The sequence below is a fragment of the Ranitomeya variabilis genome, chromosome 1, assembly GCF_051348905.1.
Source record: "Ranitomeya variabilis isolate aRanVar5 chromosome 1, aRanVar5.hap1, whole genome shotgun sequence".
In the NCBI taxonomy this organism is placed as follows: domain Eukaryota; kingdom Metazoa; phylum Chordata; class Amphibia; order Anura; family Dendrobatidae; genus Ranitomeya; species Ranitomeya variabilis.
In genome coordinates, this window is record NC_135232.1 from 914,807,819 (window position 1) to 914,832,191 (window position 24,373).

At 44.2% G+C, this 24,373-nt stretch overlaps 1 protein-coding gene across 17 annotated transcripts in view; it reads left to right on the forward strand.

Annotated features, from left to right (window-relative positions):
* The window catches only part of BLTP1 (bridge-like lipid transfer protein family member 1), a 322,576-nt gene that overhangs the window by 51,921 nt on the left and 246,282 nt on the right, over window positions 1–24,373 (forward strand). For all 17 annotated transcript variants that reach the window (XM_077279045.1, XM_077279047.1, XM_077279052.1 and 14 more), the window contains exons 7-12: window positions 1,075–1,150; window positions 6,957–7,150; window positions 10,053–10,132; window positions 13,549–13,699; window positions 14,278–14,434; window positions 18,470–18,548. In XM_077279045.1, the coding sequence (XP_077135160.1) occupies window positions 1,075–1,150; window positions 6,957–7,150; window positions 10,053–10,132; window positions 13,549–13,699; window positions 14,278–14,434; window positions 18,470–18,548 (737 nt within the window). The remainder of the gene's footprint in view (window positions 1–1,074; window positions 1,151–6,956; window positions 7,151–10,052; window positions 10,133–13,548; window positions 13,700–14,277; window positions 14,435–18,469; window positions 18,549–24,373) is intronic.

Below are 24,373 nucleotides of genomic sequence, written 5' to 3' on the forward strand. Positions count from 1 at the left end.
TCTGGGTGTCGGATCAAAAGTAGCAATGCGAGTCTAAGGCTGTGTTCACACGATCCTTTATTCACTGCGGATCCACAGCGGATTTGCAGCTGCGGATCCGCAGACGTGTTCCATGCAGGGTACAGTACAATGCTACCCTATGGAAAACGAAATCCGCTGTGCCCACTATCCTTTTTTCGGCTTGAAAATCAGCGCGGATTTTCAGCGGAAAAAAAGAAGTACCATGTCAATTCTGCCTGCGGATTCCGCAGCGGGTTTCCACCTGCACCAATAGGAAAATGCAGCTGGAAACCCGCAGTGGAATCCGCAGTAGAAAAAGGACTGAAAACCGCAGTGAAAACCACCGCAGGTTTTGCACTGCGGTTTTCACAAATCAGGACCTGAAAATTCCGCAGCGAAAAAAGGATCGTGTGAACAAGCCCTAAGACTTCGTGGAAAACATCGGACCGCACCCAGCATAACTGGAGAGGAAAACAGTTGTGTCCACCAGCAGAAGGGCAATTCCTAGAGACTCACTGGTGTACAATTTAGGATATGTAGATGATCTCCAAAGTAACGAATATGGAAAACTGCCATCTGCCAGAGTCCTGTACATTAGCAGGAAACTGATAGCCAAGGTATGGCTATCAGAAAATCCACCTACACGCAGAGAATTCAATACTAGGGTGAATAATATTATTCTTATATAGTAAGAGGGGTAGACCTCCTCAGTATAATAAAATATTGGAAGCATGATTAAATGCTTCGGCGTCATTTGAACTATTAAGAAGAAGGTTGTTAGAAACATATAATGGTTATGCTATTGATCCTCTGTGTCTGGTCTTTTTTCTTATCTCTAAGAAATATCAATCACGCTTTCTACCTATTCTGCGATGATGTGCTGCTGCATTATCTTATGCAGTCATATAATGCCTGTCCATAAAAAATACAGATTTAGAGGAAATTCACCAAGGTTCTTTTCTTATCTTCTTGAATTGTTTGAAAAACAAAATATGTAATATCTCTATAGTCCATACCTCTCGTATCTTTCACATCCAATATTCTGTTTGTTCTTTTTTTTTTTAACTTTTTAAGTGGTAAAATAGAGTCCCCAGATCCGTCCTCATCTTGGAGGTCTCTCATACCAGTGATTAAAGTGAATATCAGCACAGTAAGTATAACGAAACTAGGTAAAGAAGTTGTCATTTGCTTTAAGATATTACTGTACAATAACATACCTCGCAAAGCTTTTATCTGCAATTCCTAAAAGCTGACATGCACCAACATAAACCATGTAGCAATGTCTAAGGCAAGACGACAACTCCGAATAATATCTGATTAGGGTTTTCAAAACCACATCGACTTCCACACATACAGTGGGAAAAATAAGTATTTGATACACTGCCGATTTTGCAAGTTTTCCCACCTACAAAGAATGCAGAGGTCTATACTTTTTTTCCTAGGTACACTTCAACTGTGAGAGACAGAATCTAAAAAAAATCCAGCAAATCACATTGTATGATTTTTACATAATTAATTTGCATTTTATTGCATGAAGTAAGTATTTGATACAGTAGAAAAACAGAACTTAATATTTGGTACAGAAACCTTTGTTGCAACACAGAGGTCAGGTGTTTCCTGTAGTTCTTGACCAAGTTTGTACACACTGCAACAGGGATTTTGGCCCACTCCTCCCTACATACAGGTCTTCTCCAGATCTTTCAGGTGTTGGAGATGTCGCGGGGTAATATCGTGTTTCAGCTCCTTCCAAAGATTTTCTATTGGGTTCAGGTCTGGAGACTGGCTAGGCCACTCCAGGACCTTGAAATGCTTTTTACGGATCCACTCCCTAGTTGCCCTGGCTGTATGTCTCGGGTCATTGTCATTCTGGAAGAACCAGCCACAAGCCATCTTCAATGATCTTACTGAGGGAAGGAGGTTGTTGGCCAAAGTGTCATGATACATGACCCAATCCATCCTCCCTTCAATACGGTGCAGGGAAGTATGATGTTTCCTCACAATGCTTCACGGTTGGGACGGTGTTATTAGGGTTGTAATCATCCTTCTTCCTCCAAACACGGTAAGTGGAGTTAATACCAAAAAGTTCTATTTTGTTTTTTTCTGACCATGTGACCTTCTCCAGTTCCTCTTCTGGATCATCCAGATGCTCATAGGCAAACTTGAAGCTAGCCTGGCATGTGCTGGTGTGAGCTGGGGGACCTTGCATGTCCTGCAACATTTTAATCCTTGACAGCGTAGTGTGTTACTAAAGGTAATGTTTTGAGACTGTTGTCCCAGCTTTCTTCAGGTCATTGGCCAAGTCTTCCCTTGTAGCTCTGGGCTGATTCCTGACCTTTCTTAGAATCTTCCTTACCCCACAAGGTAAAATTCTGCATGGAGCCCCAGACCGGGGAAGACTGACAGTCATCTTGTGGTTCTTACATTTTCTAATAAATGTGCCAACAGTTGTTGCCTTCTCATCAAGCTGCTTGCCTATTGTACTGTAGCCCATCCCAGCCTTTTGCAGGTCTACCATTTTGTCCCTGGTGTCCGGTGTCCTAAAGGTACCTTCACACTAAACGACTTTGCAGCGATAACGATAGCGATCCGTGACGTTGCAGCGTCCTGGATAGCGATATCGTTGTGTTTAACACGCAGCAGCGATCTGGATCCTGCTGTGATATCGCTGGTCGTTGCTGAAAGTCCAGAACTTTATTTGGTCGTCAGATCGGCGTGTATCGTTGTGTTTGACAGCAAAAGCAACGATGCCAGCGATGTTTTACAATGGTAACCAGGGTAAATATCGGGTTACTAAGCGCAGGGCCACGCTTAGTAACCCGATATTTACCCTGGTTACCATTGTAAAAGTAAAAAAAAAAAACAGTACATACTCACCCTCTGATGTCTGTCACGTCCCCCGGCGTCCGCGCTGCTGCTCAGAGCTTCCTGCACTGAATGTGACAGTGCCGGCCGGAAAGCAAAGCACAGCGGTGACGTCACCGCTGTGCCCTGCTACTGCCGGAGCTTACACAGTGCAGGGAAGCGGATGCCGGGAGACGCAAATGTAAGTATGTAGTGTTTGTTTTTTTATATTTACACTGGTAACCAGGGTAAACATCGGGTTACTAAGCGCGGCCCTGCGCTTAGCAACCCAATGTTTACCCTGGTTACCCGGGGACTTCGGCATCGTTGGTCGCTGGAGAGCTGTCTGTGTGACAGCTCTCCAGCGACCACACAGCGACGCTGCAGCGATCGGCATCATTGTCGATATCGCTGCAGCGTCGCTTAGTGTGAAGGTACCTTTAGACAGCTCTTTGCTTTTGGCCATGGAGGAGAGATTGGTGTGTGATTGATCGAGTGTGTGGACAGGTGTCTTTTAAACAGGTAACAAGTTCAAATAGGGGCAATTAATACAGGTATTGAGTGCAGAGTAGGAGGACTTTTTAAAGAAAATTGACAGGTCTGTGGGAGTCAGAATTCTTGCTGGTTGTAAGCCGATCATATACTTATTTCATGCAATAAAATGCAATTTAATTATTTAAAAATCATGCAGTGTGATTTTCTGGATTTTTTTTAAAGATTCTCTCTCTCACAGTTGAAGTGTACCTGCGCTAAAAATTAGAGACCTCTCCATCCTTTGTAGGTGGGAAAACTTGCAAAACCGGCAGTGTATCAAATACTTATTTTCTCCACGGTAGTAAGAAATCTGGACATTTTCTGAATCTTTTTGAACATAAAGATCCATAGAGCAACTATTAAGGTGCATATTGAATCAAGAAGTGTTAGGCTTTTAAAACGTTATAACTTTATTGATATACAAAAACTACACACAATAAAACACAAAGTAAAACAATGCCTCATCAACTTGAAAAATTTTTTTTATTTTTTTTTTGAAAAATTATTAGTTAAAATGTTGTGGCAGAAAAAGGCAGAAAAATGCAGAAAAGTTCAAAGGCTAGCAGGAGCAGACGGTAATAATGAAATTTCTATAGTTAAATTTGATCTGGCTCAATAGTTCAATACAGGACAGCTGCAGTTACTCAATTTTGTAACAAAAAATGAACTAACACAGTAAATGTGCTCAGCAGCACAGTATTAAGTCAGAGCACTGTGCATAGATTTCAGCAGTAGGTTTCTGAAAAACAAATGCAGACAAGCCGGCCTTTAAGTCACACGATGCAATACAATCTACATGTGCACCTGTAAGGCAGCAGCTAAATTCCTTTAGTATATATCATAACAACAACGATCACCAATGAATTCAAGGCGTCACTTAGCCAATATAAAATAAGTCTTGTAAAGACAAGATCCGCTGCTAATCAGTGCATAGCATATGAGAATGGAGAAGATAAGCAAAAACTACAAAAATACATATTACCTGGCAGTATAATGCGATGCTATGCTTCCTGCTGCCAGCCACGTAAGGCACACCAGTCTCTGCCTAACCCCGACACGTGTTTCGCACGTGTTTCGCCCCCAAGAGGAAGCTGGTGCGAAACACGTGTCGGGGTTAGGCAGAGACTGGTGTGCCTTACGTGGCTGGCAGCAGGAAGCATAGCATCGCATTATACTGCCAGGTAATATGTATTTTTGTAGTTTTTGCTTATCTTCTCCATTCTCATATGCTATGCACTGATTAGCAGCGGATCTTGTCTTTACAAGACTTATTTTATATTGGCTAAGTGACGCCTTGAATTCATTGGTGATCGTTGTTGTTATGATATATACTAAAGGAATTTAGCTGCTGCCTTACAGGTGCACATGTAGATTGTATTGCATCGTGTGACTTAAAGGCCGGCTTGTCTGCATTTGTTTTTCAGAAACCTACTGCTGAAATCTATGCACAGTGCTCTGACTTAATACTGTGCTGCTGAGCACATTTACTGTGTTAGTTCATTTTTTGTTACAAAATTGAGTAAGGCTACGTTCACATTTGCGGTCAGCGCCGCAGCGTCGGGCGCCGCAGCGGCGCCGCATGCGTCATGCGCCCCTATACTTAACATGGGGGCGCATGGACATGCGTTGTGCTGCGTTTTGCGCCGCATGGCCGCAAGCGTTGGACGCAAGAAACGCTTCAAGTTGCATTTTTTTTGCGTCCAACTTGCGGGCAAAAACGACGCATGCGGCGCAAAACGCAGCGTTTTAGCGTGCGTTTTGCCGCGTTTTTGTTTGCGTTGTGCGCTGCGGCGCCGACGCTGCGGCGCACAACGCAAATGTGAACGTAGCCTAACTGCAGCTGTCCTGTATTGAACTATTGAGCCAGATCAAATTTAACTATAGAAATTTCATTATTACCGTCTGCTCCTGCTAGCCTTTGAACTTTTCTGCATTTTTCTGCCTTTTTCTGCCACAACATTTTAACTAATAATTTTTCAAAAAAAAAATAAAAAATTTTTTTCAAGTTGATGAGGCATTGTTTTACTTTGTGTTTTATTGTGTGTAGTTTTTGTATATCAATAAAGTTATAACGTTTTAAAAGCCTAACACTTCTTGATTCAATATGCACCTTAATAGTTGCTCTATGGATCTTTATGTTCAACAGGTGATTGGAGTGTAGCCCATCCCTTGACTTGGTGAGATGGGTTTGGGTCATATGTTTACATTTTCTGAATCTTGCCAATTTTGGAATTCACGCTAGAAAAGTCAATTATGGTTGGATTTGCCATAACCCTTGCACTGCCAAACTTGTATGTGACATTCCATGACTTTAGACTAGAAGGGTTAAGTTGAGATGAAGAAACTGAAGATGGTAAAGGGAGAAAATTCTCAAGAGTTTGGTATCATCCTTCCCCCTGCAAGTTTTCAGTGATCCCAGGGAGGTTGTGACTACATTAACGTTTCATCATGCTATCAGCCCCCCCCCCATCCCATCCCCAAACACACACACGTACATACACCTTCCCCTTATAAATCAGAGAGGATAAGGGATTTCTTTTCTTTAATACCAAACTATCCATTATTGGTTAGTCTGCCTGGTGTATTATATATTTATTTTTTGTATTTTACACTCAGACAAATTTTGAAAATACGTAATGATGTAATGGCATACAATACAATACAATAATACGGCACAACAGCTTAAAGGGGTATTCTGGAAATAAGAAAGGGTCACCTTTTGTCCACTGATTAAATGGAGTAGACGCGCACATGCTTTACCAGTATTGCTCTATGGAAGTAGAGATAGCTGGGTAACGCTCCTCTGTTAAACTTGGGTACAAAAGTTCCCCATTCTGATGATCAGTGGGGGTCTTGGCATTCGGTTCCTGCCAGTCTATAAATTGCCACCAGTATAGCCCAATGAAAAACTTTCTATCTCACGGAATCCATAATGATAGATAGTAGGAATGTGGGAAATGATTAGTTAGAAGTTGCATGGATTAAATCCAGAAAAACACCGAAAAACCTTTTCCATTCTTTGAGCCTTGGCTAGTTTTAAGTTCATTTATCAGTCAAAAGGTCTTCAAAGGTGGGCAAGAGAAATGTAATCCTTTTGATTATAATAATATTCAAAACTTGTCTTGTCTTTTTTATTATTAATATGTTAAGAGTCAGAATGCATTGTTCAAAAATGATAAAGGTATTTTTTTGTTTTTTGTTTGCTTTTGAAATTTTTGATTATTTGCACCCCAAAAAGCATTTTTTTTCTTTGTTACAATACATTACATGGGAAGTTAAATGGATCATTACAAAATACCACTATTCCCACAAAAAAACCCAAACAAGACCGTACATGGCTGTGGCAACAGAAAAATAAGTCATGTCTATTGAAACATGGCAATGAGAAACGAAAGTGAAAAATGGCTTCATTGCCTCATCATTTCTGGCCTGAAACAACCACGCTAAACATAATTTTAGTTGTTAATTTACACAGTGATATTGATCTTATTTCTTTCATTTTGCTAATACATATAAGAATGCAGCAAGTTGGAAAATACCGTCTTCTATTTATCTAATTAATACTATACCGTTGACTTTAGGGGCGGTTGGCTTTTGGAAATCATTATCAGCCTCAAACCCTGTGTGTAAATTTTGATGATGCATTCCTCACTTACACAACTAAGCCTCCATCAAGTCACCTGGACCAGTTCATGCACATCTTGAAGGGCAAATTGGAGAATGTAAGGGTGATGCTAGTACCCAGTCCAAGATACGTCGGACTTCAGAATGATGAGTAAGTGTCTTTTTCTGCATTTACTGTTCTTAAAGGGAATTTGTCAGCAGGTTTTCTCCATTTAATCTGGGGCAGCATGAGGTAGGGGCTGCGACACTGATTTCAGCGATATGTCACTTACTAGGCTGGGTGCTGGTTTATCAGCAGATTGTCACTGCTGGACTAGCTGCCTGCAGACCTCCTGGTCCAACCCCTCCCTCAGCACTGGTTACCAGCTTACTGTCAATATAAACGGTACACAGAAAGCTGTGTGTGGTTGGAGTTAGGCTACTTTCACATTTCCGTCGGGCACTCCCCGTCACAATGTGTCGTTTTGGTAAAAAAGCGCATCCTGCAAACTTGCCCGCAGGATGCGTTTTTTTCCTATAGACTTCTATTGCTGACGGATCGCAACGTATGGCCACACGTTGCGTCCGTCGTGCACTGGATGCGTCGGGTTTTGGCGGCCCGTCGTCTGGGAAAAACGTTCAAGGGAACGTTTTTCTGTGCGTTGTATCCAGTTTTTCCGTCTGCGCATGCCCGGCAGGAAATGTCTCTCTGTCTCTTTCCTGGCCGGGACTGCAGACGTAAATGTGAAAGTAGCCTTAGCTGTCTGAGCTCTGCTAGATGCCGCATTTAAAAACTTTGATTGTATCACAACTGCTGCACCCAGTAAACTAAGTGATACATCGCTGGAATCAGGGTCTGTTTCTCTACATTATGTTGCTTTCATATGGGGTAGCAAAAACCTAGTGTCAGATTCCCTTTAAGAACCTCTAGAACACTTTATTTCTTAAAAGTCTAACTAAGTTTCTACTCGAGGTGTGCTTTAATGATTTGTGCAAGGCGACAAAATGCATGCCTAATGCGTTCCTGGAAGAGCACGCATAGCCTAATGAAACACATCAGTCACGAGCATTTTGCCTTTTAATTTTATAATGAGCTTGGTTGTCCCTCACTGCTTAAGAAGCCTAGAACATACAAAAAAAGATAAATAATTCTGAAATTTAGGGCACTTGAAAATAGAGATACAGTTTTTTTTTCTAAGTAGGTCTTTCCAGGGCTCTGGAGAAAATCTGAGTTAACTTGTAATATTCCTCATTCTTCCAGATGCCCGGACCTTAATGTAACTAGTATGGCGCACTTCTCTGACATAAGGCCAATATGTGTATCTGTTCTTTCTGTGGAGTCTTAGAAACAGACAGGAAACGATTATTCTAATCTGATAAATAAAGAGGCATGTGGCTCATTGAAATTCTGTTATTTGGCAGCTAGTCTCTTAACAGGTTTTCTTTCTGTGCTTCGTTTTCATTGGAAGTGGAGCCGACCACTTTTTTTCGGAGAACAAATATTTTAATTTTTAAGTTTATTTTTCAGACTACCCAAGGATTGTTGCCTTTTACTATGAACACATATAGGAGCTGTATGCACAAATAAAATAGGACTTTTTTCATTAACACTATTTGCATAATTACTGCCTTTTCCATTTTGGATACTTTTGAACAATATAAAGAAAAATAAAGATTCTCAATATGAACATAGCATGTAACCATATCAATAGATTAGTCAGGGCTAGATTGTTTTCTCACACTATATACCACAGCATCACCCTGCTCCATGAATGATTGCTATGTACCGCTCTGTTTTAGTGAAACCTAAACTGCTTCCTCTTCTAGAGGAAATCTGTCAGTAAGACCAATCACCTGCAAACCGCATATATGGGTATTCAGGTAGATTATTCGACACTACACTGCTATGGAGAGATGCTTATTGACTAATAGAACTGCCAATCAATGCTTTGCTCTTAAATAGGCAGATCATGTGGCCGATTACGCCCCTAGAAATAGCTGTTAATACTGCCATGTTGGGACTAGTTTAGCCTGATTAGAGGTTGTCCACTGCTTTTTCATTGATGACCTATCCGTAGGATAGTCTGATCGGCCAGGGTCCAACACCCTGCACCCCCGCCGATCACTTGCTACCGGTGTCAGCCACAAGTACTCTCTTGGGGAGCTGCTCCACCTTCTGATAGTCGCTACATCTTGGTACTGCACATCCGCCTCCTATTGATTAGAATAGGAGGCGAATGTTTAATACCCTGTGGTGGCCACTATCAGAGGACAGCCAGCTTCTCATGAGAGTACTTCCAGATGGCGGCTGCCAATAACGGCTAATTAGCGGGAGTGCCAGGTGTCTGACCCCGGCAGATCAAGCATTGATGACCTATCCTTAGGATTGGTCATCAATGAAAAAGTAATGGACAACCTCTTTAAGTCCGGGTAAGCCAACACTCTATACGAAGGCATGTCAGTCCACACGTGGAACACTGACTGCTTTGTCAGCGTCTATCAGCAGAGAGCTATGTAGGGTATGCTTATAGCGTGCTCTTTAATTCTGCTGATGCAGTGTTATTTATTTTGCTATTATGAACAATGTGATACAAGCTGTATTTTACCAATTCATCTTTGGAACACTGAATGATTTATCCGAGTCTAGTGATTTGGTTATTAAGAGTACAGCGCATTCCCTAACTTTGCTGCCTGTCAATGTAATATATTACACTTTAAAGGGAATATGTTTATGGGATCAACCCTCTTAAGTCAGGAAGGTGCACTTAAATATTTGGCCACGCCATGATACTTTAAGTGCTATGGGAGTGACAGAGCACTTAAGCAGCCACTGTGTACCCAGTTCGTTTTTCCTTCTTTCACCAGCCTCTTTAGCATGATTGATAACTTGCTGTCTCATTTCCTTGCCTGATATCACACAGACAGGGAGCTATCAATCAAAGTAATGATCTTAGTGGCAGGTTCCCTTTGAATGTTTTATTCGCTAAAAGTATGTTGTCTTAAATGGTGCTGCAAAATGTTATATCCAATTTTGGTGTTGATCTTTTTCTTTTTCCTTCTTTTTTTCTTCTAAGGCCTCCTAGACTCATGGGAGAGGGATTTGTGGTCATGCAGTCTAATGATGTTGACATCTACTACTACATGGATGAGCCAGGTAATCTGCAGCAAGTAGATGGAAATAGCTAACGTGATGAAGTCATTTGCTCCATAGTTAATTCATTTCAGGGGTGGAATGTAATTTTTCTCTGTCAGATCCAATATGTTCCACTCATGTTTATGGTCAGCATCAACCTGATGTTTGTGGTCATATAGCTTTTTTTTGTACGTGGTTCATCTTGACCTTTACTAATTTTGATGTGTTTGATATCTGTTGTGTCACTTGGTCTTGTCAAGTCTACTAAAAATAGCAGGCTTATAATTTATCTTGTGAAACGTTTGTTGATCAGAGATGAAAAGGGCAAAACAAGATGAGAATAATGCTTGAAACCTACGTTGTATTTACACTGCTCAAAAATATAAAGGGAACACTAAAATCCCACATCCTAGGTATCACTGAAAGAAATTTTCCAGTTGCAAATCTTTATTCATTACATAGTGGAATGAGTTGAGAACCATAAAACATAAAAATGATCAATGTAAATAAAAACTAATATCCCTTGGAGGTTTGGATTTGGAATGATACTCAAAATCAAAGTAGAAAATCAAATTTCAAGCTGATCAAATTTCAGTAGAAATGTCTCAAGACAAGGAAATGATGCTCAGTAGTGTGTGGCCTCCACATGCCTGAATGACCTCCCAACGCCTGGGCGTGGTCCTAATGGAGGTGCCGATATTCTCCTGAGGGATCTCCTCCCAGTCATAGATTAAAGCATCAGTCAACTCCTGGACAGTCTGTGGTGCAACGTGGCGTTGGTGGATGGAACGAGTCATGATGTCCCAGATGTGCTCGATTGAATTCAGGTCTGGGGAATGGGCAGGCCATTACATAGCATCAATGCCTTCATCATGCAGGAACCGTTGACACACTCCAGCCACATGAGACCTAGCATTGTCATGCATCAGAAGGAACCCAGAGCTGAGTGTACCTGCATATGGACTCACAATGGGTCTGAGAATCTCATCCTGGTACCTATTGGCAGTCAGGCTACCTCTGGCTAGCACATGGAGTGCTGTGCAGCCCTCCAAGGAAATGCGTCTCCACATCATTACTGACCAACAGCCAAAATGGTCATGCTGGAGGGTGTTGCAAGCAGAACATTCTCCACGGCGTCTGTAGACCCCGTCACATTTGTCACATGTGCTCGATGTGAACCTGCTCTCATCCGTGAAGAGCACAGGGTGCCAATGTCGAATCTACCTATCTTGGTGTTCTCTAGCAAATGACAATCGCCCTACATGGTGTTGGGCTGTAAGCACAACACCCACTTGTGGACGTTTGGCCCTCGTACCACCCTCTTGAAGTCTGTTTCCGACAGTTTGAGCAGACACATGGATGTTAGTGGCCTGCTGGAGGTCATTTTGCAGGGCTCTGGCACTGCTCCTCCTGTTCCTCCTTGCACAAAGGAGGAGGTAGTGGTCTTGCTGCTGGGTTGTTGCCCTCCTGCGGCCACCTCCACATATCCTGGTGTACTGGCCTATTTCCTAGTATCTGCTCCATGCCCTGGACACTGTGCTGACAGACACAGCTATCCTTCAGAGAAATGGACTCTGCCGCTCCTGCAGAACCACTACTTTATAGGGGTTGTCTTGCTAATTGCCTGTCACTTCTATCTGTTGTCTATTCCATTTGCACAACAGCAGGAGAAATTGCGTCACAATCAGTGTTGCTTAATAACTGGACAGTTTGATCTCACAGAAGTGTGACTGACTTGGAGTTACATTGTGTTTTTGAAATGTTCCCTCTATTTTATTTTGAGCAGTTTATTTATATTGTTGAATCAACTATTGTAAAGGGTATCATTCTACGTCCTAGAGTAATGTATAAGAAGTGGTATGAAGGGAAACACCTAGTATCATCAGTGCTAACAAAGTTACCAGACAGTCCATGATCGGTTAGTAGTAGTGTGAAATTGTGGGAATGACCAGTGTTAATGCAGCCTAAAACTGTAGCAGTCAGTGGTATAGGGTCGGTGACCATGTCTGGGGCATTAGTCCAGTGTCCATAATGCATAAAGCCCTGGGATGAGGGTTGCTTCTAATTTCAGTTGAGTTAAAAGGGCAAACTGCCACCAGAAAGGGGGCTGCTTACCTCTTTGCCCGGGGCAATGGTGCTGTTGTGTCCATAGAGGTGCCATGTAGTGAAGCGCACGATCGGCTATTTTGCATAAATCTTGTAGTGACACTCACTATCTAGGGTCCGATTTACTTTAGTCGATGTGCGGCACTAAACTGTTGTCCATCAGCTGCTTGTTTGCCGATTGGTGGACTGGTTACTCATTTAGTCAGAGTTTAGATGTACACTGAATGATCGGTCATCGCTCAGAGTGCATAGGCTGCCACTGTTCTCGACAGCGCAAATCCTGTTTACACGAAGCGATGTGCTGCCGAGAACGATGATCTTTTGTGCAAACCAAAACAATCATTTTACCCAGTGATCTAACCTTTTGCTCATTCATTAATTGATAGGCAGCTCTATGTTGTATGATTGTCGTGTAAATGGACTTATCAGGCACGATTTTTTTATTGCGTTTGCGTCTTTTTTTTTTTTTTTTTTTTATCTAGTTTTTGTTGTTTTGCGGAATTTTTTTCGTTTTTTAATCTTTGCATTTTTGACCTTTTTTAAAAGTCTATTAGATTGCGACTTTTTTATTAAAGTCTCAAAATTTGTGTGAAATGTACTCCAGAGCGGTGTCACTATACCCAGCGTTCAGGAGATGAGCGCCACCCCCGCAAGTGCCGTCACTGGTCTCTGTGGGGTATAGCGACACCGCTCTGCTGCCGGCTTATTAGTATGCATCTATACAGACAAAGCGGACGCTGCGCTCATCGTACAGGGCTCGGGGGGAGACACCGCACAAAGGAAACTCTTGGGGACAGCACCGCCCCTGAAAAAAACGTCACCGATGATGCCTGCCTTCAGGGAGGGGGCAGTGACCACAGCCTCTGCCCTCTGATGATGCTTCTTCTCTGTATCCCAGCATGCACTGGGGATACTCAAAGGAATCATCATCAGACAGGAAGTAGGGAACAAAATACAAAAGCCCTTAGCTGGTGTAGTTGGGGATTGGTAGGGAAACTTTAAAGCAAGTCTATTAGAAAATAGCTTAAATTATGGGACTAAATAGATAGGCAGTTATTAGAAAATGATTAGCATAAGGACAACTCCTTTTAAGACAGACAAAGAGCTAATTTTTTTACTTTTGCAAAATTCATGAACTGCGGGTACCATTTTCATACATTTGCTACAAAAAACGTAAGATCATACCAGGCGATTAAGAAAAGAAAAGCGACTGAAAAAAAAATGCAAATGCTGAAGCAAACCATTCGTCTCTGTTATTGGAGACTAGGAAGTAAGCTGTCAGACTTTAGCCTTAGTTTTCCTTTATTGACAGCATTTTTTGTTTTTCAAAGGCCTCGTTCCAGAAGATTCTGGAGAAAATGTTGAAAATGAAAACAATACAGAAGATGCAAAACTACAAGACTTACCGCCCTGCTGGGGCTTAGACATTGTGTGTGGAAAGGGGACAGATTTCAACTATGGCCCATGGGCGGACAGGCAGAGGTAAAAACATCCGCCATCACTTCTAGGTGAAACTCCTCATGCTGTTTCATGTAGTTTTTGTATTCTGTGCATTAATGAGGATCACAGTAGGAAGTGGGACAATCTGACGAGGATGCGTTTATGTGCTGTATACTACTGGTGTAGTCTTCTATGTGTGTGTCTATAGAGTGCAACTGTAGTCACAGAAGCTACCAACATTGTGTGTACTTCATGGAGCTGTGAGAATATGTACTGCACCCTGACAGCGCAGTGTGAACCTAGCCTGGCCCAGAATCACTAGGGTCACACATGGCTGCAGTGAGTAGAACAGATCAGTCCTTTGGTGGGACCTGCGCAATGTCCTTTCACTGTCTGTTGCATTGATGGGGCGGAGACAGTCAAGACCCATACATGATTGTTTCCTCCAGCCCCATAGACATTGGATGGAGCATGTCTGGCCATTTCTGCAGAGTCTTCCCCAGTCATTCAGGGAGCAGAAATGTGGGGCTAAGGACCCTGATACATAGGACCCCTGACTTCAGACATCTATCGCCCATCCTGTGATAAATGAGTAATCGGTGTCTTCTTTTTCCTGACAGGGAGTGCTTGTGGAAATTTTTTTTCCCACCAGATTATCAGGTTATGAAAGTTTCTGATATTCCAGAGCCTGGTAAACAAAGGCAGATCCAGGCATTTGAATTAAGAATGAACATAATAGCAAATGCTACTATAGACTTGCTCTTTACAAAAAATAAAGTAAGTACCAATGTCTCATCGTATCTAAACTCCATCTAATCTTAAAGGGGCTGTCCGGGCCAAAGCGATAAGTCTGCAGTCACTCTGTGTGCATCGTCCCAGCGCACGCACTATGTGCGTCCCAGGAGTGCGCCGGGTTGGGGTATGGGTTATACATATTCTTGGCCAGTGGCTGTGGCTTCGCTCTCCATACACTTGTATGGAGCGAGGACACACCCTCTATTCGGCCATGCCCACTGGCAAGCTGCGTGGCTAGCTGGAACGTGGCCCGATCAATGCAGTGTGACTGCTGGGGATTGCACAGTGTGACTTCACAATTATCAGTTTCGACCGAACAACCACTTTAAGTGAACCTTTCCGTTTGCACATGCATTTTCTGCTTGAATTAAAGATTAACCATCATTTTATTGTTTATTTCATAAATCAATACAACATATGAATGTAATATGTTGTAATATATCTTATCAGAGAAATCCGCTTCTTTCTTTGCCAGGACTGATCAGTCAGTTTTAAAATATTTAATTCACTGGTAAAATTTATATTCATTGAGGACTAAATGTTACACTGAGATAGGAGATGACAGCTGCTTCTGATAAGATTCGATGTAGCAGAGAGGGGTTGTAGAAGGGAGGAGCTCTGTCTCTAGCTCCCCATCCTGTCCTCCTCCTCCTCCCCTCTACATAGGAGATTACAATTTCTACTGATTAGATTCCATGTAATGGGAAGGGGGTAGTAGAAGGGAGGAGCTCTGCCTCTAGCACCCCATCTTGTCCTCCTCCCCCTTCCCCTCTACATAGAAGATTATAATTTCTACTGATTAGATTCCGTATAATAGGAAGGGGGTAGTAGAAGGGAGGAGCTCTGCCTCTAGCACCCCATCCTGTCCTCCTCTCCCTTCCCCTCTACATAGGAGATTACAATTTCTACTGATTAGATTCCATGTAATGGGAAGGGGGTAGTAGAAGGGAGGAGCCCTGCCTCTAGCTCCCCATCTTGTCCTCCTCCCCCTTCCCCTCTACATAGAAGATTATAATTTCTACTGATTAGATTCCGTATAATAGGAAGGGGGTAGTAGAAGGGAGGAGCTCTGCCTCTAGCACCCCATCCTGTCCTCCTCTCCCTTCCCCTCTACATAGGAGATTACAATTTCTACTGATTAGATTCCATGTAATGGGAAGGGGGTAGTAGAAGGGAGGAGCCCTGCCTCTAGCTCCCCATCTTGTCCTCCTCCCCCTTCCCCTCTACATAGAAGATTATAATTTCTACTGATTAGATTCCGTATAATAGGAAGGGGGTAGTAGAAGGGAGGAGCTCTGCCTCTAGCACCCCATCCTGTCCTCCTCTCCCTTCCCCTCTACATAGGAGATTACAATTTCTACTGATTAGATTCCATGTAATGGGAAGGGGGTAGTAGAAGGGAGGAGCCCTGCCTCTAGCTCCCCATCTTGTCCTCCTCCCCCTTCCCCTCTACATAGAAGATTATAATTTCTACTGATTAGATTCCGTATAATAGGAAGGGGGTAGTAGAAGGGAGGAGCTCTGCCTCTAGCACCCCATCCTGTCCTCCTCTCCCTTCCCCCTCTACATAGATTACAATTTCTACTGATTAGATTCCATGTAATGGAAAGGGGGTAGTAGAAGGGAGGAGCTCTGCCTCTAGCTGCCCATTCTGTCCTCCTCTCCCTTCCCCCTCTACATAGATTACAATTTCCACTGATTAGATTCCATATAATGGGAAAGGGGTAGTAGAAGGGAGGAGCTCTGCCTCTAGCACCCCATCTTGTCCTCCTCCCCCTTCCCCTCTACATAGAAGATTACAATTTCTACTGATTAGATTCCGTATAATGGGAAGGGGTAGTAGAAGGGAGGAGCTCTGTCTCTAGCTCCCCATCCTGTCCTCATCTCCCTTCCCCTCTACATAGGAGATTACAATTTCTACTGATTAGATTCCATATAATGGGAAGGGGGTACTAGAAGGGAGGAGCTCTGCCTCTATCTCCCCATCTTGTCCTCCTTCCCCTTCCCCTCTACAAAGGAGATTACGATTTCTACTGACTAGATTCCATGTAATAGGAAGGGGGTAGTAGATGGGACGAGCTCTGCCTCCAGCTCCCCATCCTGTCCTTCGCCCCCTTCCCCTCTACAATGAAGATTACAATTTCTACTGATTAGATTCCATATAATGGGAAGGGGGTACTAGAAGGGAGGAGCTCTGCCTCTAGCTCCCCATCCTGTCCTCCTCCCCCTTCCCCTCTACATAGGAGATTACAATTTGTACTGATTAGATTCCATATAATGGAAAGGGGGTAGTAGAAGGGAGGAGCTCTGCCTCTAGCTCCCCATCTTGTCCTCCTCCTCCTCCTCCCCTCTACATAGGAGATTACAATTTCTACTGATTAGATTCCATATAATGGGAAGGGGGTACTAGAAGGGAGGAGCTCTGCCTCTAGCTCCCCATCTTGTCCTCCTCCCCCCTTCCCCTCTACATAGGAGATTACAATTGCTACTGATAAGATTCTGAATAATGTAAAAATCTATCCTAATGAATACACTTTACCAGTGAATTGACAATTTTGAGAATTTGGTCCTGATGGAGAAAGAAGCAGATTTCTCTGATAAGATATATTACATAGTTACTTGTTTTCTTGTATGCTATTGATTTATGAAATAAAAATTAAACCGACAGTTACTCCTTAACCCTTCCATACTTGTGAGGAACCTGTCGACTGCTGCATGCTCGGTTTAGTATGGCGACTAGTGTTGAGCGATACCGTCCGATACTTGAAAGTATCGGCCGATACCGGCAAAGTATCGGATCGAATCCGATACCGATACCCGATACCAATACAAGTCAATGGGACTCAAGTATCGGACGGTATCCCCGATGGTTCCCAGGGTCTGAAGGAGAGGAAACTCTCCTTCAGGCCCTGGGATCCATATTAATGTGTAAAAGAAAGAATTAAAATAAAAAATATTGCTATACTCGCCTCTCCGACGCAGCCTGGACCTTACCGAGGGAACCAGCAGCGTTCTTTGCTTAAAATGCGCGCGTTTACTGCCTCCCGTGACGTCACGGCTTGTGATTGGTCGCGTGCCGCCTATGTGGCTGCGACACGACCAATCACAGCAAGCCGTGACGTAATTTTCAGGTCCTGAATGCCTAATTCTAGGCATTCAGGATTTGAAAATTACGTTACGGCTTGTGATTGGTCGCGTCGCGGTCACATGGGCGACGCGACCAATCACAAGCCGTGACGTCACGGGAGGCAGGAAACGCGCGCATTTTTAAATTACGTCACGGCTTGTGATTGGTTGCGTGCCACCCATGTGACCGCGGCGCGACCAATCACAGCAAGCCGTGACGTAATTTCAGGTCCTGAATGCCTAATTCTGCATTCAGGACCTGAAAATTACGTCACGGCTTGCTGTGATTGGTCGCGTCGCGGTCACATGGGCGGCACGCAACCAATCACAAGCCGTGACGTCATGGAAGGCAGTAAACGCGCGCATTTTAAGCAAAGAACGCTGCCGGTTCCCTCGGTAAGGTCCAGGCTGCGTCGGAGAGGTGAGTATAGCAATATTTTTTATTTTAATTCTTTCTTTTACACATTAATGTTGTTTAGATACCGATACCCGATACCACAAAAGTATCGGCTCTCGGTATCGGAATTCCGATACCCGCAAGTATCGGCCGATACCCGATACTTGCGGTATCGGAATGCTCAACACTAATGGCGACCTGTTTGTACATTCATCCAGCCTAACACTCAAAATCTAATGTCATCTGAAGACTCACTCTGTACTGGCCTTCCACTTCTCATAAATAACGCGGTAAATTAAATATATGCAAACATTTGTGGTTAATCTATTCTGGAACCTATCTTTCATCTGACATTGATAGTCTAGCCCTTATTGTGGTTCATAATTTCAGAATATATTGGATTTTCAGAACCAAGGAAAAAACTAACTGTGTCACACAATTAGTAGTTACTAGTATAGCGTGCGATAGCTATTATTCTCTTTATTTTTTTACAGGAAACTAATGCTGTTCATGTGAATGTTTGGGCAGGATCCTACTTGGAAGTAAACATCCCCATGACAGTCACTGAGAGTGGTGAGTGTGAAAAACGCAGACTTGTTAGAAGTTGCAGGACATTACACTAAACATTGCAGTCAGCGAAGACTGCAAATCCACCTAGTCCTAGTCTGTATCTGCTTTTCAATGTTTGGCCATATTGTATTTACAGTAAATGTTTGTGTTTCCATCTCTCCCATTCTGCTCCGGGATGAAAACCTTTGTCATATAATGTCATCTTTCTAATGAGTCATTAAACCGTACACCCACAGCACGCAGTAGGCAGGATCACCATATCCGTTCCTTGTGTCTGCACCTGGGCGCCATGCCATTTTTATTGAAAGTCACAGAGCAGCTATTTATTGCTCATAGCAGCCATGCAGGTCAAAAGTGACCAGTTTTGCTCTTATTTTATTCCCGCCTCTGCCCTGAGTATTTTATTCCCGCCTCTCCCCTGAGTATACTATTTTGTTTTATTTTATTTTTTTTAATCTACTATACAGTTCCAGTGATGTACACCTTTTTATATAGTGATAATTTTTATTGTACTTACCAAGGGGGCATGGCTGACAGGATTCTCTGGGGACGTGACTTTAGGCTGCTCTACACTCTTACTAGTGTGCCCACCCCTTTAGTAAAGACCCTCAAAAGTAGTACGAAAATGAAAGGCTCATATTTCTGGAACTGGATGACGGATTTTAAAAAAGCAAAAACCATAATACTCCGGAGAAGATGGGGGATAAAATAAGAGCAAAAACTTTGATCAGGTGACCGGTCCTCTTTAAGATCTGCTCATATGTGGTATTCACTTCAGTGGAACTGAGCTGCAGTAACAGACACAACCTATTGACAAATGTGACTGTTTCCGTGCCTTTCTAATACCTGACCCCATTTAATCAATTAGTTGCGTGAAAGGGTTTCCATCAGAGAAAGGAAGCTGCCAGAAGTTTATGGCAGAGGCTTACTAGCCTATGGCCACCAAAACAACACACTTGCCTGTCTGAGCCAGCCAGACCTTGGTATTGAGGAGTGCATGCATCTGACAGCACTTTAAAGGGGTTGTCCACTACTTTCAATTAACCCCCCAATGTATCCCCCCGGGGCCCCTGATGAATTGTGCAAATACCTTTTGTTGCCGTTTTTGCCTGTGAGCGGCGCTGTAGCGGCGGCTGAGTCCGGGTCACGTGACCCCCAGGCTGCAGCCGCCGCTTATTTCCGCCGACGTCACGTCAATTTCCAGGCTCTGAAAATTGACGTGACGTCAGCAGCAGGTGTGTCCCAGCCGCACAGTCAGAGCAGTCACTCATCAAGAGTGACTGGGCTGTGGGCGGGGCTGGTGGCTGCCTGCGGGGCTGTGCTGGGGGCGGCGGGGCTAGGCAGTGATGATGAAGGTGCGGGCGCTGAGGTCTTTATGTACGTGCCGGCGCCGGTGCTCTGCGTGCCAGCGCCGGTATGTAGGTACGGCGCCGGGGCTCTACGTGCCAGCGCCAGTATGTAGGTACGGCGTCGGGGCTCTGCGTGCCAGCGCCGGTATGTAAGTACGGCGCCGGGGCTCTGCGTGCCAGCGCCGGTATGTAGGTACGGCGCCGGGGCTCTGCGCCGGCATGTGGGGGTGGGGGTGGGGGTGGGGGCCGGCGCTGGGGCTCTGCTGCCGGTATGTGCTGGGTCTGCTGCGGGGGGTGGGGTGGTCTTTGGTGTGTGTGTGTGTGTGTGTGTGTGTCTCTGTGTGCAGGCATTGTCCGATGGGACTACAAGTCCCATCGTGCTCTGCCTGCTACAGTGACAGTCAGTGACACATTAGCCAATGATGGGACAGTAGTAGTCCCATCATCCGGCTAATGTGTTGAATGTAAAAAAAAACAAACAAAAAAAAAAACCACACATATACAGTACATACACACATACAGAACATGCGCCATGCGACGACATGCTGCATGCGCCGACATGCGCCATGCAACGACATGCAACATGCTGCATGCGACGACATGCGCCATGCGACTGCATGCGCCGCCATGCGACGACATGCGCCATGCGACGACATGCGACTGCATGCGCCATGCGACGACATGCGCCATGTGACTACATGCGCCATGCGACGCCATGCGACGACATGCGGCATGCGACGACATGCGGCATGCGATGACATGCGCATACAGTACATACATACATACAGTACATATAACATAGATTACATACTCACCATCACTTGTCACTTTGATCCCCGAAGCCAGTGTCATAAAAAATATTAAAATAATAAACAACCAATATACTCCCTGATCCGCAGAAATCCAATTAAAACGAGTGTCCCACGACGATCTCCCGTGGAGAACAGGAGCATCTGCTGATGCAACCACTCTCCAGGGGCTCCAGGAAGACAATGAGGGGAGGAAGGTATCCTTCCACAATGTATTCCCCACAATGTATTCCTACGCCCCTGTGAGAAAATAGTCCCTAGTCTCACTTTATGGCATGCTGTATGAGAAAGTTCCCACGCAGCTTTTTGCCATAAAGTGAGACCAGTGAACTATAGTAACCTCAGTGATGCACTGCAGGAGCCATTGTCTCCTGTCAGTGTGTCACTGAGGGTCCTATAGAGCAGTGACATCACCCGATGTCTCTGTTCTATAGGGGAGGTCGTCGTGGGACACTCGTTATTATTTGGACTACGGCGGACAGGTAGTATACGGTTTATTATTTTACGTTTTTTTGCAGGGGCTGAAGTATGGTAAGTATGGTGAAATGAAGAATATTAAAATACTTTTTCCTAATGTGTGTGTGTTTTATTAACCCTTTTTTAGTATTGGATTAATAATGGATAGGCGTCTTATTGACGCCTCTCCGTTATTAACCCCGGCTTAATGTCACCTTACAATAGCAAGGTGACATTAACCCCTTATTACCCCATATCCCACCGCTACACGGGAGTGGGAAGAGAGGGGCTTAGGCTGGTTTCACACTTGCGTTTTTATCTGCATGCGTTTTATAAAAAACCGCATGTGTGAAAAAACGCATGTAAACGTGGTAAAACGCTGCGTTTTTTAGACGCATGCGTTTTTGCATGTAGAAAAAAACGCGGCGTTTTGCCGCGTTTACATGCGTTTTTTCATGCGTTTGCGTTTTTAAAACGCATGCTGAGAAGTGTGTGACAGCTGCCAATCATCAAAATCCACAAGAAAACCCACTATAAATTGAAATAGCTAGGGGTAGGGTTAGGGCCTAACCCTAACCCTAAACGTGACAGAAATACGTGGCACTGAAATACGTGGCACTGAAATACGTGGCACTTACATAGGTGGCACTTAAATCCGTGGCACTGAAATACATGGCACGTGGCACTGAAATACGTGGCACTTAAATCCGTGGCACTGAAATACGTGTCACGTGGCACTTAAATACGTGGCACTTACATACATGGCACTTACATATGTGGCACTTACATATGTGGCACTTACATACGTGGCACTTAAATACGTGGCACGTGGACGTGGCACTTACATACGTGGCACTTATATACGTGGCACGTGGCACTTGCATACGTGGCACTTATACGTGGCACTTACATACGTGACACTTACATACGTGACACTTACATACGTGGCACTTACATACGTGGCACGTGGCACTTACATACGTGGCACTTACATATGTGGCACTTACATACGTGGCACTTAAATACGTGGCACGTGGCACTTACATACGTGACACGTGGCACTTACATACGTGGCACTTACATATGCGGCACTTACATATGCGGCACTTACATACGTGGCACTTAAATACGTGGCACTTACATACGTGGCACTTATATACGTGGCACGTGGCACTTACATACGTGGCACTTACATACGTGGCACTTACATACGTGGCACTTACATACGTGGCACTTACATACGTGGCACTTACATATGTGGCACTTACATACGTGGCACTTAAATACGTGGCACGTGGCACTTACATACGTGGCACTTATATACGTGGCACTTACATACGTGACACTTACATACATGGCACTTACATACGTGGCACGTGGCACTTACATACGTGGCACTTACATACGTGGCACTTATATACGTGGCACTGAAATATCGTGGCACTATGTCATAAAATGTTCATTACACGGTTAGGGGTGAGGTTAGGGTTAGGGTTTGGATCCCTTTATCACCCTGATGGTGGTGGGTGGTTTTTCAGTGTTTTTTCTGTTTTTTTTCTATAAAAACGCATGCGTTTTTAACGCAAACGCGCGTGTTCAAAAACGCATGCGTTGCCGAAAACGCGTCAAAACGCATGCGAAAAAACGCATGCGTTTTTAATGTTAAGTATAGGAAAAAAACACATGCGTTTTTTAGCGCTAAAACGCAGCGTCCAAAAACGCAAGTGTGAAACCAGCCTCAGTGCCGGAATTGGCGCATCTAAGGCTACGTTCACATTTGCGTTGTGCGCCGCAGCGTCGGAGACGCAACGCACAACGCAAACAAAAACGCAACAAAACGCACGCTAAAACGACGCATGCGTCCTTTTTGGCCGAAAGTTGGACGCAAAAAAAATGCAACTTGCTGCGTCCTCTGCGCCCAACGCTTGCGGCCCAAAAAACCCATGCGTCGCAAAACGCAGCACAATGCATGTCCATGCGCCCCCATGTTAAATATAGGGGCGCATGACGCATGCGGCGACGCTGCGGCGCCGAACGCTAATGTGAACATAGACTTACAGATGCGCCATTTCTGGGGTGGCTGCGGACTGGTATTTGTAGCTGGGGGGGGGGGGACCAATATCCATGGCCCCTCTCTAGGCTATTAATATCAGCCCGCAGCTGTCTGCGTAGCCTTTCTGGCTATAAAATATAGGGGGACCCCACGTCATTTTTTTGGGGGGGTCCCTCTATTTTAATAGCCAGTAAAGGCTACGCAGACAGCTGCGGGCTGATATTCATAGCAGGCTACAAATATTGGCCTCGGCCGTCGGCTTTCCCCCTCTGGCGCAGAAAATTGCGCGGGAGCCCACGCCGTTTTTTCAGTTTTTTATTAAATTAAACGCTCATTAAGCCCTGTTTCACACTTGCGTCGGCACGGGTCCATCGCTATGCGTTGGGCCGACGTACCGACGCACGTTGTGAAATTTGTGCACGTCGTGGGCAGTGGATGCAGTTTTTCAACGCATCCGCTGCCCATTCTGAAGTCCGGGGAGGAGGGGGCGGAGTTTTGGCAGCGCATGCGCGGTAGAAAATGGCAGACGTGACGGATGTGCCAATGGTCCGCCAAAACACGACGCATCCGTTGCACGATGGACGCGACGTGTGGCCATCCGTCGCGATCCTTCACTAATACACGTCTATGGGTAAAAAACGCATCCTGCGAGCACATTTGCAGGATCTGTTTTTTTCCCAAAAAGACGGATTGCGAAAAACGCAAGTGTGAAAGTAGCCTGATAGAAACATCGGCCTTTCTATTATATCTCTATGGATATATCTATCTATAGATATATTTATCTATAGATATATCTATAGATACATAGATGTATCTATCCATATATTTGGCTGCTTTCACACATCAGGTTTTTGCCGTGAGGCACAATCCGGCGAGTTTTGAAAAAAACGGATCCATTTTTTTCCCGACGGATCCGTCTTTTTCTCATACAGTTTCATCCGTTTTTTGCCGGATCCGTCAAAAAAGCTGTTTCCGCCGGATGGAAAACACATACAGAGGAACGTTTTTTCTGTCCGGGGAAAAAACGCACAGCGACGGATCCGGCAAAAAAAGTATGAAACTGAGCTGTGAAATGATGAATCCGGCCTTGGAATCCATTTTTTCATGCATGTTTCCATTCAAATCATGCACATTTTCCGTTTATTTACTTATTTCCAAAAA